At 40.8% G+C, this 19,598-nt stretch overlaps 1 protein-coding gene across 1 annotated transcript; it reads left to right on the top strand.

The window, feature by feature from the left end:
• Positions 1-1,415: 1,415 nt before the first annotated feature.
• Positions 1,416-19,374, top strand: LOC145879533 (uncharacterized). The gene is made up of 7 exons (XM_082975346.1): positions 1,416-2,248; positions 9,887-10,017; positions 10,401-10,523; positions 10,619-10,655; positions 10,763-10,828; positions 13,078-13,155; positions 16,064-19,374. Exons 1-7 carry the CDS (start codon positions 2,221-2,223, stop codon positions 16,177-16,179), a joined length of 579 nt encoding a protein of 192 aa, XP_082831472.1. The 5' UTR covers positions 1,416-2,220; the 3' UTR covers positions 16,180-19,374.
• The last annotated feature ends 224 nt before the right edge of the window (positions 19,375-19,598 follow it).

Raw genomic sequence — 19,598 nt, 5'->3', positions numbered from 1 at the left:
AGAAAAATAATTGTAGACCTCCACAAGTCTGGTTCATCCTTGGGAGCAATTTCTAAACACCTGAAGGTACCGCGTTCATCTGTACAAAGAAAAGTACGCAAGTATAAACACCATGGGACCACACAGCCGTCATACCGCTCAGGAAGGAGCAGCGTTCTGTCTCCTAGAGATGAACGTACATTGGTGCGAAAAGTGCAACTCAATCCCAGAACAACAGCAAAGGACCCTGTGAAGATGCTGGAGGAAACAGGTACAAAAGTATCTATATCCACAGTAAAACAAATCCCATGTCGACATAACCTGAAAGGTCGCTCAGCAAGGAAGAAGCCACTGCTCCAAAACCGCCATAAAAAAAGCCAGACTACGGTTTGCAACTGCACATGGGGACAAAGATCGTACTTTTTGGAGAAATGTCCTCTGGTCTGATGAAACAAAAATAGAACTGCTTGGCCATAATGAACATCGTTATGTTTGGAGGAAAAGGGGGGAGGCTTGCAAGCCAAAGAACACCATCCCAACTGTGAAGCACGGGGGTGGCAGCATCATGTTGTGGGGGTGCTTTGCTGCAGGAGGGACTGGTGCACTTCACAAAATAGATGGCATCATGAGGAAAGACAATTATGTGGATATATTGAAGCAACATCTCAAGACATCAGTCAGGAAGTTAAAGCTTTGTTGCAAATGGGTCTTCCAAATGGACAATGACCCCAAGCATACTTCCAAAGTTGTGGCAAAATGGCTTAAGTACAACAAAGTCAAGGTATTGGAGTGGCCATCACAAAGCTCTAACCTATAGAAAATTTGTAGGCAGAACTGAAAAAGCGTGTGCGAACAAGGAGACCTACAAGCCTGACTCAGTTACACCAGCTCTGTCAGGAGGAATGGGCCAAAATTCACCCAACATATTGTGGGAAGCTTGTGGAAGGCTACCCAAAACATTTGACCCAAGTTAATCAATTTAAAGGCAATGCTACCAAATACCAATTGAGTGTGTGTGTAGACTTCTGACCCACTAGGAATGTGATGAAAGAAATAAAAGCTGAAATCATTCTCTACTATTATTCAGACATTTCACATTCTTAAAATAGGGTGATCCTAACTGACCTAAGACAGGGAATATTTACTAGGATTAAACGTCAGGAATTGTGAAACTGAGTTTAAATGTATTTGGCTAAGGTGTATGTAAACTTCTGACTTCAACTGTAGCTAGGCAGGCTAACGTTAGTTAGCTAATTAATATTCTAGCTATCATACAGTAGGCGTATATTAATAATTATATACACTACCGTTCAAAAGTTTGTGGTCACTTAGAAATATCCTTGTTTTTGAAAGAAAAGCAAAACATTTTGTCCATTAAAATAACATAAAATGTATCAGAAATACAGTGTAGATGTTGTTAATGTTGTAAATGACTATTGTAACTGTAAACAGCTGATTTAAAAAAAAAAATGCATATCTACATAGGCGTACAGAGGCCCATTATCAGCAACCATCACTCCTGTGTTCCAATGGCACGTTGTGTTAGCTAATCTAAGTTGATCATTTTAAAAGGCTAATTGATCATTAGAAAACCCTTTTGCAATTATGTTAGCACAGCTGAAGACTGTTGTCCTGATTAAAGAAGCAATAAAACTGGCCTTCTTTAGACTAGTTGAGTATTTGGAGCATTAGCATTTGTGGGTTTGATTAAAGGCTCAATATGGCCATAAACAAAGAACTTTCTTCTGAAACATGTCAGTCTATTCTTGTTGTGAGAAATGAAGACTATTCCATGCAAGAAATTGCCAAGAAACTGAAGATCTCGTTCAACACTATACACTACTCCCTTCACAGAACAGCGCAAACAGGTGTGAACTTGATCCCACAGGATGACATTCTGGGTGTGATCGTCTCAGGTGCGTGTGCCCTCTGCACGTCTGCAAAGGACTAAAAACAAGGCATGTGCTTCGTCACAGTGGGTGTAGATAGAATTGCACCCTGCACACACACACCAGAATATGTAATTATATGGGATCACATTGACCTTGGATGTCCCGTCTTAATTTCTTACTGAAGCGGGAGTGCCCGTCCACACCCACTGTGACGAAGCACAAGCATGCTTTTAGTCCTTTGCTTTCGTCATTCTACGGGAATCCGCATAGTTTCACTTTCATTTTAGCCTATTATATGAACTGATTGACTTCTGTTCTGGATCGTCTTCATTGCTGTAGTTCTACTAATATGTTTTTTCAACTCGTCTGCATTCTAGGTATGTTGTCATTTATTTTAAACAATGACTTAGACTGATATCAAACTGTGCAGGCTCACCTGAAATGATGATTTACTTTGCTTGTCTATAGCTGCCTCCTTGCAGGATAGGCCTACACACGAGGTGAAGTCTTTTTAATCCTTCGCAGACGGCACTCTACGCGAATCCGTTGATAGCGAGCCGGACCTAGTGTGCGAGGCCCCTGCTCCCTGCTGTTTCATTACACTATTATATAAACTAGAGGTCGACCGATTATGTTTTTTTTTTTTTTTCAGGCCGATACCGATTATTGGAGGACCAAAAACCCCGATACCGATTAATCGGCCGATTTTTATTTTATATTTATATTTTTTATATATATATAACGACAATTACAACAATACTGAATGAACACTTATTTTAACTTAATATAATACATCAATAAAATCATTTTAGCCTCAAATAAATAATGAAACATGTTCAATTTGGTATAAATAATGCAAAACAAAGTGTTGAAGAAGAAAGTAAAAGTGCAATATGTGCCATGTAAGAAAGCTAATGTTTAAGTGCGGAGAGTGTGATCACACAGTCGTCCGGAACAGCTGGTGCTCATGCATGCTTCAGTGTTGCTTGCCTCAAAGCACACATCTGGTAGGCTCGTGTCACTGGGCAGCTCGCGGTTGTGCTTCCCTTTGTAGTCCGTAATAGTTTGCAAGCCTTGCCACATCTGACGAGCATTGGAGCTGGTGTAGTAGGATTCAATCTTAGTCCTGTATTGACGTTTTGCCTGTTTGATGGTTCGTCGGAGGGCATAGCCGGGATTTCTTAAAAGAGTCCTGGTTGGAGCCCCGCTCCTTGAAAGCGGCAGCTCTACCTTTTAGCTCAGTTCGGATGTTGCCTGTAGTCCATGGCTTCTGGTTGGGGTATGTACGTATGGTCACTGTGGGGACAAGGTCATCAATGCACTTATTGATGAAGCCAGTGATGGATGTGGTGTGCTCTTCAATGCCATCTGAAGAATCCCGGAACATATTCAAGTCTATGCTAGCAAAACAGTCCTGTAGCTTAGCATCTGCATCATCTGACCACTGAGCGAGTCACTGGTACTTCCTGCTTTAGTTTTTGCTTGTAAGCAGGAATCAGGAGGATAGAGTTATGGTCAGATTTGCCAAATAGAGGGTGAGGGAAGGCTTTGTACACGTCTGTGTGTGGAGTAAAGCTGGTCTAGGTTTTTTTTTTTTTTTCTCCTCTCGTTGCACATGTAACCTGCTGGTAGAAATGAGGTAAAACAGATTGAAGTTTCCCTGCATTAAAGTCCCCGGCCACTAGGAGTGCCGCCTCTGGATGAGAATTTTCTTGTTTGCTTTTGGCCTTATACAGCTCGTTGAGTGCGGTCTTAGTGCCAGCATCGGTTTGTGGTGGTAAATAGACGGCTGCGAAAAATAAAGATAAACTCTCTTGGTAAATAGTGTGGTGTACAACTTATCATTCGATACCCTTAATATTAGATTTCGTGCACCAGCTGTTATTGACAAATAGATAGACAGCCACCCCTTGTCTTAAAGAAGAAAAAGAAAAAAGAAAAATGTTAAAAATATAAAAATAAAACCATTTAAAAGAATTATAAAAAAATATATATATTTATTGTAATAATGACAATTACAACAATACTGAATGAACACTTATTTTAACTTAATATAATACATCAATAAAATCAATTTAGCCTCAAATAAATAATGAAACATGTTCAATTTGGTTTAAATAATGCAAAAACAAAGTGTTGGAGAAGAAAGTAAAAGTGCAATATGTGCCATGTAAGAAAGCTAACGTTTAAGTGCCTTGCTCAGAACATGGGAACATATGAAAGCTGGTGGTTCCTTTTAACATGAGTCTTCAATATTCCCAGGTAAGAAGTTTTAGGTTGTAGTTTATTATAGGACTATTTCTCTCTATACGATTTGTATTTCATATACCTTTGACTATTGGATGTTCTTATAGGCACTTTAGTATTGCCAGTGTAACAGTATAGCTTCCATCCCTCTCCTTGCTCCTACCTGGGCTCGAACCAGGAACACATCAACAACAGCCACCCTCGAAGCAGCGTTACCCATGCAGAGCAAGGGGAAAAACTACTCCAAGTCTCAGAGCGAGTGACGTTTGAAACGCTATTAGCGCGCACCCGGCTAACTAGCTAGCCATTTCACATCGGTTACACCAGCCTAATCTTGGGAATTGATAGGCTTGAAGGGGTGGGTATAATTTGTGGAACGTTCCAACAGGAATCTGTTCCAAAAAACGTAAAGTAAAAGGTTGCCAACCAACAACGCATACAAAGTAGCAACGCATACAAACCTAGCTAACTAGCTGCCGAATAGGCATCAACTCACCACGTAGCTTATTCTTAATGTTTGTCCATAGGCAACCAGAGTGAGGACAGACATTTTTCGGAATAAACGGGATGAGTGAAAAACGCAATGAAATAGACCACTCCCTACCCGGTATCTTATTCTGCCGCTATACAACTTTGTATGCATTGTTTTTTGGCACCCTTGTTATTTACGAAGTTTTTGGAATAGATTCCTGTTGGAACGTTCCACAAATTATACCCACCCGGCTTGAAGTCATAAACACCTTGAAGCACAGTGAAGAGCTGCTGGCAAAACGCACGAAAGTGCTGTTTGAATGAATGCTTACGAGCCTGCTGGTGCCTACCACCGCTCAGTCAGACTGCTCTATCAAATATCAAATCATAGACTTAATTATAACATAATAACACACAGAAATACGAGCCTTAGGTCAATAATATGGTCGAATCCGGAAACTATCATCTCGAAAACAAAAGTTTTTTCTTTCAGTGAAATACGGAACCGTTACGTATTTTATCTAATGGGTGGCATCCCTAAGTCTAAATATTCCTGTTACATTGCACAACCTTCAATGTTATGACATAATTACGTAAAATTCTGGCAAATTAGTTCGCAACGAGCCAGGCGGCCCAAACTGTTGCATATACCCTGACTGCGTGCAATGAACGCAAGATAAGTGACATAATTTCATGTTAGCAGGCAATATTAACTAAAGATGCAGGTTTAAAAATATATACTTGTGTATTGGTTTTAAAGAAAGGCATTGATGTTTATGGTTAGGTACATTGGTGCAATGACAGTGCTTTTTTCGCAAATGCGCTTGTTAAATCAACACCCGTTTGTCGAAGTAGGCTGTGATTCAATGACAAATTAACAGGCACCGCATCGGTTATATGCAACGCAGGACACGTTAGATAAACTAGTAATATCATCAACCATGTGTAGTTAACTAGTGATTATGTTAAGATTGATAGTTTTTTATAAGATAAGTTTAATGCTAGCTAGCAATTTACCTTGGCTTCTTGCTGCTCTTGCATAACAGGTAGTCAACCAGCCATGCAGGCTCCTCGTGGAGTGCAATGTAAGGCAGGTGGTTAGAGCGTTGGACTAGTAACCGGAAGGTTGCAAAAACGAATCCCCGAATCCCGCCTGAACAAGGCAGTTAACCCTCCTAGGCCGTCATTGAAAATAAGAATGTGTTCTTAATCTGATTTGCCTAGTTAAATAAAGATGTAAAAAATATTTAAAAATAGGCTAATCGGTGGCCAAAAATACCGATTACCGATTGTTATGAAAACTTCAAATCAGCCCTAATTAATCGTCCATTCCGATTAATCGGTCGACCTCTGCCACTTTGTCTCTATTCTGATGTTTTGCCTGTTTGATAGCCTTACGGAGGGAATAACTACACTGTTTGTATTCGGCCATATTCCCAGTTCCCTTACCATGGTTTAATGCGGTGGTTCGCACTTTCAGTTTTGCGAAAATGCTGTCATCTATCCATAGTTTCTGGTTAGGGTAGGTTTTAATAGCGAATACAACATCTCCTATACACTTCCTGATAAACTCAGTCACCATTCCAGGCATCTGATGCATTTTACGCACGCTCACACGTGTCAAGCCCTGCCACATAAGACGAGCGTCGGAGCCGGTGTAGTATGATTCAATCTTAGCCCTGTATTGACGCTTTGCCTGTTTGATGGTTCGTTGCCGGGCATAGAAGGATTTCTTATAAGCTTCCGGGTTAGAGTCCCGCACCTTGAAAGCGGCAGCTCTACCCTTTAGCTCAGTTTGAATGTTGCCTGTAATCCATGGCTTCTGGTTGGGGTATGTACGTACAGTCACTGTGGGGACGACGTCCTCGATGCACTTATTGATAAAGCCAGTGATTGATGTGGTGTTCAAACCAGCTACCTTTTCAGTTACTGGCCCAATGCTCTAAACCACTAGGCTGCCTGCCGCCTTTGTTCTTTAAATAACTATTAAAAAATATATGTATATAGTGTCACAAGGTGGAAAGTGACAGGTTCTAGGTCTGGTTTGAGCAGGCAGTGTGAAAGCAGAGGCAGACAACAAATGACAGTTTAACATTGATTTTGTAAGGCATAGTTTTCAATCAGTTTCAACTTGTCAGTTATCAAGTTTCAGTTTCCAAACATTTCATAATTATAATTTCCTCTTACATTTCACTTTTTAAACCAGGATAGTTAAAAAAATTAAAATTAAAATTCACAAACACCAACAATCTGAAGAAAAAAGAAAAAAGGGGGGCATAGGAAGTGGTGCAGCCCAGGAGGCAGGTGTCCATTTTCTCCAGTTCTCCATTAAAGCTCAAACATCATTAGCCATGTGCTCTCACCAAACATAACTATAAGCTCTCTGCCCACTCAGCTCCACTATGCCTCCAGACAACATTCACATCCTGTGGGCAGCTGCCAAGAAACACACATCGGGGTTAAATACATGAAGCTATAATCACATGACAAGTCAATTAGCCAATGAAATCACTTGTTAGATTAAATATGCTAATAGTCACACTTATGCCAATCGCCTCAAAAGGGGTATACAAACAAATGTTATGGTTCTTTAGAGTCTTTGTGGACCTTTTTTTTAATAGATACTTTCTCAATGTAGAAATAACCTTTTGACGAACAATAGAGTTTTTTTCTGGTTAGCCATTATATTGTTACATTTCCATAAGTTCTGTTGTGTTAATTGATTTAAATCAATTGTGCAAACTTGGAACAGCTGAGGGATCCTGAGGAGTGGTTTGAGAACAACTGATTTAGGTGTCTGTCACAAGACACCTTCACTGGCCATATTTTTTTATTTTCTCCCCAATTTCGTGGTATCCAATTGGTAGTTACAGTCTTGTCTCATCGCTGCAACTCCCATACGGACTCGGGAGAGGCGAAGGTCAAGAGCCATCGTACACCTGGCTACCTCGTCAGTGTACACTGCGCCCGGCCCGCCACAGGAGTCGCTAGTGCGCGATGAGACAAGGATATCCCTGCCGGACAAACCCGGACAACGCTGGGCCAACTGTGCGCCGCCCCATGTGCCTCTCGGTCACGGCCGGCTGCGACAGAGCCTGGACTCGACCACTGCGCCACTCAGGAGGCTACTGACCATATTTAACATATTATAGCATAACACAACAGATTAGATGAATTGGAATGACACTTTCACTCATGGTTGCACAAAAAGAGATCTGAGCAAACCACACCCCAAAATATTTGAATGAGCTGCCGCCCCTACAGAGAGGAAGAGGCAAAGCGAGAGGTTTCACTCGCCAAAATCTGTCCAAAATAAGCCCAATGCGTTTCTATGGTCTTATTTTGGACCTAAACTTGTCGCCTGCCTTCCCGCCTTTGGGACAACGACTCCCATTGTTAGGGTGGAAACATGAGCATCTCGCCATTATTAACAGATCTGTTATCACTAAAAGAGCAAAAACACTTTTTGTGAACTGCAAAGAACCATTGAAGGGCTCAAAGGGTTATTTGTCATTATGGTTCCACACAGAACCATCACCCAGTTTCTTAGTGTGTGACTGCGGTCGTTCGAGTAATTGGGCTGTGTCAGATTAGGTTACATCTCACGCGTGCGTGTTGGTAGGCAATTTCATAAAAAAATACATCCCAAAAATAGTTCACGCATGCTGAATGGGGATATCAACAGCCGCCTAATCATACCTAATTTAGGACATGCCGTTTGCATTGTAATGTAAATTATCTCATACCCTGACACTTCCACCCAAATGCGCGAAGAGTCTGGTGGACCAACGCGTCAAGCTTGGCCTTCATTAGCCAATACAGAAAGTTTGCGAGAAACTCCTGACACATAGGCATCGGTTTAGTTGGCTTAATCCACCAACCAATCATCTCCTACAACACCTTCCCCCTAACCCTCCATGTACACATCTTGTGCGCACCACAAGTTCCTGCCCGGTGTAATGATACTGATGGTTTGTATGGTTGTTGCTACCAGTACCAGTTGTTGACAACTGTAGCATTTTTAACTATGCCTAACCCCAACTCTTTTCCTAACCTTAACCTCATTCTCCTAACCTGCTATGTTAATTATCTTAACCTGCCACGTTAGTTCTCCTAACCTGCTATCTAGACAAACCTTCAGTTTGTGATTTGCAAAAATTCAAATGATGACTACTACTTTACTCAGTAAAGTCACTCCCATTAGAATTCTATTGTCATTCCCAATAAGGCCAACTTTGAGTCATTGATGTCCTAGGCTTATATGTTCTGTGCGCAATAACCTGGGGACAAGTTTATAATGTAAATACTCTCATTCGTATTCTGTATTTCAATACCTGACATGACTGACATCTTGTTATGTCAAGTGTCTTGTCAATCATTGCAGTGTGCCCACAAGGACCACCTGTCATTTCAATAAGTATACAGTAGGCCTATGTACTGATGTAACCAACTGGATTTGAGCCTAGGTTGTTTTCGCAAGACTCTTTTAGCCCTCTGAACTTATGGCTTCGCTTGGAGAAGCTAACACAAGTGCTCCGCTTTCTTGACAATTGGGCCAGAACAGAGTAGCACGGCAGGCCCTTAGATGTACACGGAGAGCCAGCATTGATAATATGCATGTCAATCTCTCCTGGCTCAGGGTGGAGGCGAGATTGACTGCATCAATGCTTGTTTTTGTAAGAGGTATTGACATGTTTAAATCACTGAGCTGTCTGTTTAACCGACTAGCGCACACCCATACATACCCCACAAGACATGCCACACCAGAGGTTTCTTCACAGTCCCCAAGACCAGAACGGACTCCGGGAAACTAACAGTACTACATAGTCATGACTACATGGAACTCTATTCCACATCATATAACTGAGCCAAGCAGTAAAATCAGATTTAAAAAAACAGATAAAACAACACTTTATGGAACAGCGCTGTGAAGAGACACAGGCACACACACAGCATTCACAAACACATGCTAACACGGGCACTCTACACATACATTAGAATATTGTTATTTTGCTGTATTATGGATTTCGTATTGTAGATATGTTATGATAGAGTAGTGTGTTGTATGTATTTGTGATTGGACCCCAGGAAGAGTAGCTGCTGCCTTGGCAGCCGCTAATGTGGATCCAGAATAAATACAAATAGACTATAGTGACCACCTCCCTTAAGCTGACACTGCCTAGTATGCTGCATAATACAGTGGATTTAGGTCGACATTATCCTTTCTTGGTGTTAGGTGGATTCCCAATCCCTCATGTCCTTTTTCTTTATTCACTTTTCATTCTCCGTGTCCTCAGTCTCAGTGTCCGCAGCCTCAGTAGCGGAGAAGCTAGTTTCCTACACATGTCAAGAGGGTACAAACACACTTGAAGCACCATATGGAGCAGTGGATCCCCAATGTGATCAGAGCTGGACCACTGGCAAAAAGGTAATCTATTTTCTACAGTATGTGGTCATGACAAGTAGATACAATGTGAACTCAGATATCTTTATTAGAGCAATTTTTTTACATATCACCATTGACAGTACGAAAATTGCTGCACTCACTACTGTAATTCACTCTGGATAACAGCGTCTGCTAAATCAAATCAAATCAAATGTATTTATATAGCCCTTCGTACATCAGCTGATATCTCAAAGTGCTGTACAGAAACCCAGCCTAAAACCCCAAACAGCAAGCAATGCATGTGAAAGAAGCACGGTGGCTAGGAAAAACTCCCTAGGAAAAACTCCCTAGAATTTTGACACAAATGTTATGGCAGGGGCCATGTCAATTGAGACATGACGTGAAATATTATTTTTTCACTACAGCCCATTGCCTACTATGAAAATGGCAAAGGTGAATGCAGTTTTCCATGTATGGACGTGTTCTCTGGCAAAGTCCTCCTCAGTGACTGTGCCGATGTCACATTAACTACTGGTTGCACCACCAACGTAGGTCAACTCATACAATTCACCTTCCTCTCCTCTGCCTGCGAAGTGCCAACCTAGTAAACATTTCTAAATATTTACACCTTTCTCTTTCACAGGATGGGGTATATAAAGAGACCAGGCTGCACTTCTCAGGTATGGTTGCTCCTGATGTTATTGGTGTATAACACAACCTACCATTGATGTTCATATAAAGCGTTGTTGTCATCATATTGCTCATGTCACTCTTTTTGCTCCATCAGCGATAAGCAGACCAGCTGTCTCTATGACAACCACTAACACTGCAAACGGTCAATTCGCACATTATGGTAAAGTATGTTTTGTTTTTTTAAATATAATGGATTACATTTTGATTGCACAAATAAGTGGCACTGTTATCAAAATATACATTACTAGCGACACCCCACCCTTACGGGCAGGAAATCATTGGAAATGTATATTTCGATTCAATGAAATCCCCCCCCCCTGCAAAACAAATAGCCTAGGCTACCAACCTTCTCAACTTTCAAGACCAATTCAACACCATAATAAGAGTTCAACATGTCCCGTATTTCTATGTTCATATTTCAGAAGAACATATGGATTCTTTAGACCACTTGTCAAACTCATTCCACAAAAGGCCGAGAGTCTGCGGGTTTTCGCTCCTCCCTTGTACTTGATCATTGACTTAAGGGCACTAATTAATTAATAACTCCCCTAACCTGGTTGTCTAGGTCTTAATTGAAAGGATAAACCAAAAACCTGCAGACACTAGGCCCTCCATGGAATGAGTTTGACACCCAGAATATAGTTTAGACATTCAGAATGGTGAAAATAATTATGCTGAGGGTAAATAGTGTGGTGGTTATTTCTTTACTATCAAATGAGGAGAGACAAACTTATCACACAAGTCAGTTATACTTAAACTAAATCTTTATTCACTTGTTAATAAGGAGAGCATGTCAGGCCTCCCGGGTGGCGCAGTGGTCTAAGGCACTGCATCGCAGTGCTCGCTGTGCCACCAGAGATTCTGGGTTTGAGCCCAGGCTCTGTCGCAGCCGGCCGCGACCGGGAGGCCCATGGGGCAACGCACAATTGGCCCAGCGTCGTCCGGGTTAGGGAGGGTTTGGCCGGCAGGGATATCCTTGTCTCATCGCGCACTAGCATCTCCTGTGGCGGGCCGGGCGCAGTGCATGCTGACCTTTCTTTTTGTACGGTGTTTCCTCCGACACATTGGTGCGGCTGGCTTCCGGGTTGGATGTGAATTGTGTCAAGAAGCAGTGCGGCTACGTTGGGTTGTGTTTCAGAGGACGCATGGCTCTTGACCTTCACCTCTCCCGAGTCCGTACGGGAGTTGCAGCGATGAGACAAGACTGTAACTACTACCAATTGGATACCACGAAATTGGAGAGAAAAAAAATGTAATTAAAAATAAGGAGAGCATGTCACACCACAGAAACAAGTGAATGATGTGAGTGCTCTACAATAACGATGGCTGGTTGACAAACCACACTTAGATGATTTGTTGAGAGCCATGAGACAAAGAATACAAACACTTTTTAGATACACCCCCTTAGTCTACATGACAAACAACTAATGTGTGGAATGGATCACAAGGTTAGGATTCGTGTGAATTATTAGTATCTTTCATAACAGACATCTGCTGTAAAGACTGTTCTCATTGTGTAGAAACCATTGTGTAGAAACCAGGCCCCCAAAACAAGGTTCCTCTCATAATTATCCATACCCGAGCCATCTCTCCCTGGTACCTTCCAGTCAAACCGGAGCAATCTCCCTCACATGAATGGAATGTGGCCTAAGGCATCGTACTACTGTCAGCATTAAGCCCCAGAGGCCCACTCTCATTTCACACAGACGCAATACAGTTCTAAGAGACTCCTATTCTGTTGCATAAAACAACCATTTGATGCAATAACAGTTTTATAACAATCTTGTAATTTCACTCTCACGAGTCACTCTACAAATTATCACGAACCCAAACAGGTCTATAGAGATGTAGAATCTTAATTGTATCACTTTTTTTTTTTGCAGAGGATTTGCATGCACAGCTTGTAATTTCCACTTATAAAATGTAAACTTCATTTTCCCTAACAAAACATGTATAAACCCCTACAGAAAATGTCCATTAATTATAATCCACATTTATAATCCACATAGTTCAAATTTCCTCTTAATTCAGAATTATTTTCCTGCTGTAGCAAACTGGCTCAAATTTAAGATCCTACATCTTTGTGGTCTCCAGACCAGACTCAAGTAGTACCCTGTTCCAAACACAAAAACCAAATATACAAAACACAGTGGGATATAAAGTGGACAATACCAGGTGGGAGGACGACACACTTCTTTTGAGTTTAAAATGAAGAAAGATTGTAGGAGGAGACCACAGTTTAGAATCATTAGCCTATTTAAGCAATAATGCCCGAGGGTTGTGGAGGGAAATAAAATTGGCTTCACTTCTCTGGTAAGGTTTCCTTTGATTTCAGTGCCTTATACCATAAGTCTTCATAGCCATTATTTTATCATATTGCTCATATTATTTATTTTCTCCTTTTTATAGGGATAAGTGTCAGCAACCAAGCTTTGCCTCCGAAAACTGCCAGCACTGCCTCTGCAAACGTTCAACATGCTCATTATGGTTAAGTATAGAGTTTTATTTTATTCGTTACACCAGGGGTCTCCCAAGAGGTTGATCGCGAGCTGCCAGTAGCTCGCAGCCCACCTATGAGTAGCTCGCCAAACAATTCTGAAAGTACATGCAATTTTCACGTGTTCCACGGCAAACTGTCATAAACAAATCTCACAAGTATCAGACACTGCAAACTCCCAGCTACTTACTATCTAATCAATGCAACATTGACATTATCCCACCCCTGGTTATCCACTATTGTCTTAAAAAGCCACACCTAACACAATATATATACCTATTAATATATGCCTATTAATTTCCACTATATGCCTATTACCTTAGCCCCAGTCTGTCTATTTGGTGCTCGAGTTTGTCTATCACGCTGTGTGTAGTCAGTGGATGTGATACAGAAATACTTTCCCCAAAACATTCTCAATTAAATTTTAACTGCAAAGTAGGCTTACCTGGCAGACTAGTCTATACCATGAGTAAGTAGAGTGCATTCGGAAAGTATTCAGATGCCTTGACTTTAAGGCTGTAAAGTGTTTATACATTTTTTTATTCTAAAATTGATTAAATATTTTTTCCCCCTCATCAATCTGCAAACAATACCTCATAATGACAAAGCAAAAACAGGTTTTTGGAAATGTTTGATAATTTATATATATATATATATATATATATATATATATATATATATATATATATATATATATATATAAACAAAAGATTTACGTAAGTATCCCTTTCCTATGAGACCCGAAATTGAGCTCCTGTGCATCCTGTTTCCATTGATAATCCTTAATGTTTCTACAAATTTATTGGAGTCCACCTGTGGTAAATTCAATTGGTTGGACATGATTTGGAAAGGAACACACCTGTCTATATATGGTCCCACATTTGAGAGTGCATGTCGAAGCAAAAACCAATCCATGAGGTCAAAGGAATTGTCCGTAGAGCTCCGAGATAGGATTTTGTCGAGGCACAGATCTGGGGAACGGTACCAAAAGATGTCAGCAGCATTGAAGGTCCCCAAGAACACAGTGGCCTTCATTCTTAAATGGAAGAAGTTTGGAGAACCTTCCAGAAGGACAACCATCTCTGCAGCACTCTACCAATCAGGCTTTTTATGGTAGTGGCTAGACGGAAGCCACTCCTCAGTAAAAGGCATATGACTGCCCCCTTGGAGTTTGCCAAAAGGCACCTAAAGACTCTCGGACCATGAGAAACAACATTCTCTGGTCTGATGAAACCAAGATGTAACTCTTTGGCCTGAATGCCAACCGTCACGTCTGGAGGAAACCTGGCACCATCCCTATGGTGAAGCATGGTGGTGGCAGCATCAGCGGCAGGGACTGGGAGACTAGTAAAGGATCGAGGGAGAGATGAACGGAGCAAAGTACAGAGAGATCCTTGATGAAAACCTGCTCCAGAGAGCTCAGGACCTCAGTCTGGGGCGAAGGTTCACCTTCCAACAGGACAACGACCCTAAGCACACAGCCAAGACAACGCAAGAGTGACTTCGGGACAAGTCTCTGAATGTCCTTGAGTGGCCCAGCCAGAGCCTGGACTTGACCCCGATTTGAACATCTCTGGAGAGACCTGAAAATAGCAACATTCCCCATCCAACCTGACAGAGCTTGAGAGGATCTGCAGAGAAGAATGGGAGAAACTCCCCAAATACAGACGTGCCAAGCTTGAAGCGTCATACCCAAGAAGACTTGATGCTGTAATCGCTGCCAAAGGTACTTCAGCAAATGACTGAGCATAGGGTCTGAATACTCATGTAAATGGGATATTTCCGTTTTTTATTTTTAATACATTTGTTAACATTTCTAAAAACCTGTTTTTGCTTTGTGATTATGGGGTATTGTGTGTACAGTGAGGGGGAAAAGTATTTGATCCCCTGCTGATTTTGTACGTTTGTCCACAGACAAAGAAATGATCAGTCTATAATTTTAATGGTAGGTTTATTTGAACAGTGAGAGACAGAATAACAACAACAAAATCCAGAAAAATGTGAAAAATTTTATTAAATGATTTGCATTTTAATGAGGGAAATAAGTATTTGACCCCTCTGCAAAACATGACTTAGTACTTGGTGGCAAAACCCTTGTTGGCAATCACAGAGGTCAGACGTTTCTTGTAGTTGGCCACCAGGTTTGCACACATCTCAGGAGGGATTTCGTCCCACTCCTCTTTGCAGATCTTCTCCAAGTCATGAAGGTTAAAGCTGACATTTGGCAACTCGAACCTTCAGCTCCCTCCACAGATTTTCTATGGGATTAAGGTCTGGAGACTGGCTAGGCCACTCCAGGAAATCACACATTTTGTAGGGCCCCCCTTACAGTTGTTTATTAACCATTATTTTACCATGTATATTAACAGAAAAACAGTGCAGTACTTTCTCTTGTACACTTAGGACCTGGGGAAGAGTTGCAGGGTAGAGGAAAATAATGTGCCTATATTTGAAAGCTAGAAAAAATGAGACGCTCATGACATGTTTGGAGACCCATGCTTTACACATTTGGGGATAGATTGATAGCACAAACATGTGGGACTGTTATGTAAATATAAGTGGAATGCAACAATGTGACTGTATCAGTTTTAAAAACGTCTACTCTCTTTGACTGTATTGTGTATCATGAATCTGCCCCACTCCAATATCTCAGAAATTCTTGATGTTCCTCACATGGATGTATTAAAATGAGATGTTTTTAAAACCATACAAGAAGCCTTTTTGGAAAAATGTTGTGCTGTCATAATAATAATAATAACTTGTATTTAAGTGCTTTTCATACACTATGCTCAAATCGCAATGTTACCTTATTTGGAGGTGAACTTCCTATCTTGAAGCATCTCCAGTTCCAATTCCCATTCATTTATTGAGAAATGTTATGCTCTGTTTATATTTCAGGATTAATTATATTCTTGGTCCTGTCACCTCCTGTTATTGTGATCAGCGTGATCATCGGCTGTTACTGCAGATCTCGTCCAAAGGAAGGTGAGGAGGCTTCATCCATGGTGTTGTAGTCGCCCCAAATGACCTAGATGACATCCTGTTGGGACGTCTATCCTGCCAATGAAGAACACTGAATGAGGCATTATCTTAATATTGAGCCAGTAGGATTATTGACAGGTTATCTCTTTCGGGACTGCTGCTATACCTCTCAAAAGGGAAAGAAAATCAGCTTTTAGACCATGTAGCTTATTAGTTTCATTGCAGACAAATTAAAATGATGTAGTTCTGTGAAGCACTCAATGTTATGCACTTTCCTGCATTCTCTTTTAATTGCAATACTCTAATAACCCCCTAAACTTGTTTACCAGTGATGCAGGAGACGATGATTTGTTTTGTGTGAAAATGTGTTCTTGCTGCTAACATTTGTACTGCACTGCATCACAATGCTGGGACATATAGCTAGTGTTGTAGTATTAATGTAGTAACAAGTATTTTCAATCTATTTATTGCTGACAGATGTATAAAATGAGGAAGGTATGGTATTTCTAGGCATTTTTGCTAACGGTAAGTAATTGTTACACTGTACATTACCATTTCTCTCTTACATATTTCTGGGAAAAAACAAGTTAATATGACAGTTAGCTACAGTAGATGTTAGCGATGCCAAGCAGTAACAGAAAGCACTCAATGTTCATCAGTTCACCTTGGGCTTGGAAGTGATGAAATGAACCAGCAATTGGCAAATTACTTGTCTGAAATCCTAATGCTATTGAGTAAGGTACTCAACCTGTGGGACCAGTGTCTATGGCAAGACTTGAAAATGTCTGTCTAGCCATGATCAACAACCAACTTGACAGAGCTTAAAGAATAATGTGCAAATATTGTACAATCCAGCTGTGCAAAGATCTTAAGAGACTTACCCAGAAAGACTAACAGCTGAAATCGCTGCCAGAGGTGAAGCTAACATATATTTATGTAAATTTGATATTTCTGTATTTATTTATTCTAAAAACAGGTTTTAAATTTGTCACTGTGGGGTATTGTGTGTAGATGGGTGAGAGAAAAAAATCAGGCTGTCATAATAATGTGGAATAAGTCGACGGCTATGAATACTTTAGGCACTATCGATTTTAGAGATGCAGTAACAGAAAGTGCTAAAGGTTAATCGTTCATCTTGGGCTTGGAAGTGATGAAATGAGCTGGCAATTGGAGAATAACTGGTCTGAAATCCTAATGATATTGTGGCATGAGAAAGGTACTGTGGGACCAGTGTCAAAATTAGCAAGGATAAAAATGTTAAAAGCATTTTATTATTGGTAAGGAAATACATTTCTTGTTGGTTGATATCACATTTCATGGAGACTTACCAAACATCTGTTATTCTAATTCCTCTTATATTAACTGACAAACTGAATTTGATACACGCTAGTATTAGCTAGTATTACACGCTAGCTGCAAATAAGCTCTATTTCTTTCTTAGGTCTGTTGCTTTGCATTTGTATGCATTAACTGCTAACCATGTGTATGTGACCAATAACATTTGATTTGATTTAATTTTGTTAAGATTATTGTTATTGTGCAATAATGTGTTGTGCTATGATCACACAGGTGTCAAATGTCACTGTTATTGTATATGACCCATATCCATGCACTCCTCATGTCAAATCAGTCCTGTGATATGGTGATGCAATAAAAAAAACATATTTAGTTCTATAGTATTACATTTTTTAAGCTACATGGAATTTCATGTTTGTAAAAGATTTTCGTTTTCAATGTTTAGATTTGTGGTGTAAAGTACTTTAGGCCAGGCACCACAGGTTAATAGGGATTTTTTTATTTTTTAGTCTCATCAGACTGAAACTTTACCAGTTGAAAGTATACATAAATACAAGATATTATTGGATTACAAGTTTTACTTATTTTAAAATAAACATATGCAAATGAGGCAATAAGAATTTGACCCCTCTGCAAAACATGACTTAGTACTTGGTGGCAAAACCCTTTTTGACAATCACAGAGGTCAGACATTTCTTGTAGTTGGCCACCAGGTTTGCACACATCTCAGGAGGGATTTTGTCCCACTCCTCTTTGCAGATCTTCTCCAAGTCATTAAGGTTTCGAGGCTGACGTTTGGCAACTCGAACCTTCAGCTCCCTCCACAGATTTTCTATGGGATTAAGGTCTGGAGACTTGCTAGGCCACTCCAGGACTTAATGTGCTTCTTCTTGAGCCACTCCTTTGTTGCATTGGCCGTGTGTTTTGGGTAATTGTCATGCTGGAATACCCATCCACGATTCATTTTCAATGCCCTGGCTGAGGGAAGGAGGTTCTCACCCAAGATTTGACGGTACATGGCCCCGTCCATCGTCCCTTTGACGCGGTGAAGTTGTCCTGTCCCCTTAGCAGAAAAACACCCCAAAGCATAATGTTTCCACCTCCATGTTTGACGGTGGGGATGGTGTTCTTGGGGTCATAGGCAGCATTCCTCCTCTTCCAAACACGGCGAGTTGAGTTGATGCCAAAGAGTTCCATTTTGGTCTCATCTGACCACAACACTTTCACCCAGTTGTCCTCTGAATCATTCAGATGTTCATTGGCAAACTTCAGACGGGCATGTATATGTGCTTTCTTGAGCAGGGGGACCTTGCGGGTGCTGCAGGATTTCAGTCCTTCACGGCCTAGTGTGTTACCAATTGTTTTCTTGGTGACTATGGTCCCAGCTGCCTTGATCATTGACAAGATCCTCCCATGTAGTTCTGGGCTGATTCCTCACCGTTCTCATGATCATTGCAACTCCACGAGGTGAGATCTTGCATGGAGTCCCAGGCTGAGGGAGATTGACAGTTCTTTTGTGTTCCTTCCATTTGCGAATAATCGCACCAACTGTTGTCACCTTCTCACCAAGCTGCTTGGCGATGGTCTTGTAGCCCATTCCAGCCTTGTGTAGGTCTACAATCTTGTCCATGACATCCTTGGAGAGCTCTTTGATCTTGGCCATTGTGGAGAGTTTGGAATCTGATTTATTGCTTCTGTGGACAGTTGTCTTTTATACAGGTAACAAGCTGAGATTAGGAGCACTCCCTTTAAGAGTGTGCTCCTAATCTCAGCTCGTTACCTGTATAAAAGACACCTGGGAGCCAGAAATCTTTCTGATTGAGAGGTGGTCAAATACTTATTTCCCTCATTAAAATGCAAATCAATTTATAACATTTTTGACATGCGTTTTTCAGGATTTTTTGTTGTTGTTATTCTGTCTCACTGTTCAAATAAACCTACCATTAAAAATATAGACTGATCATTTCTTTGTAGTGGAACCTGTGTGTGGAATAATGTGAATGTACGTACTTTGAAGACTGAGAAAAATGAATTGACGCACCAGGAACATGTAATTTTGAGAAAATGGCCGATAAAGATAGGCTAATGGAATTAAAATGTACTTTCCATAAATATAATAATGTCACATTAATTAAACTCTTATTCACTTCTAAAC

Source organism: Salmo salar, chromosome 05 (assembly GCF_965601325.2).
Source record: "Salmo salar chromosome 05, fSalSal1, whole genome shotgun sequence".
Lineage (NCBI taxonomy): Eukaryota > Metazoa > Chordata > Actinopteri > Salmoniformes > Salmonidae > Salmo > Salmo salar.
This window is presented reverse-complemented; position numbering and strand designations above follow the sequence as displayed.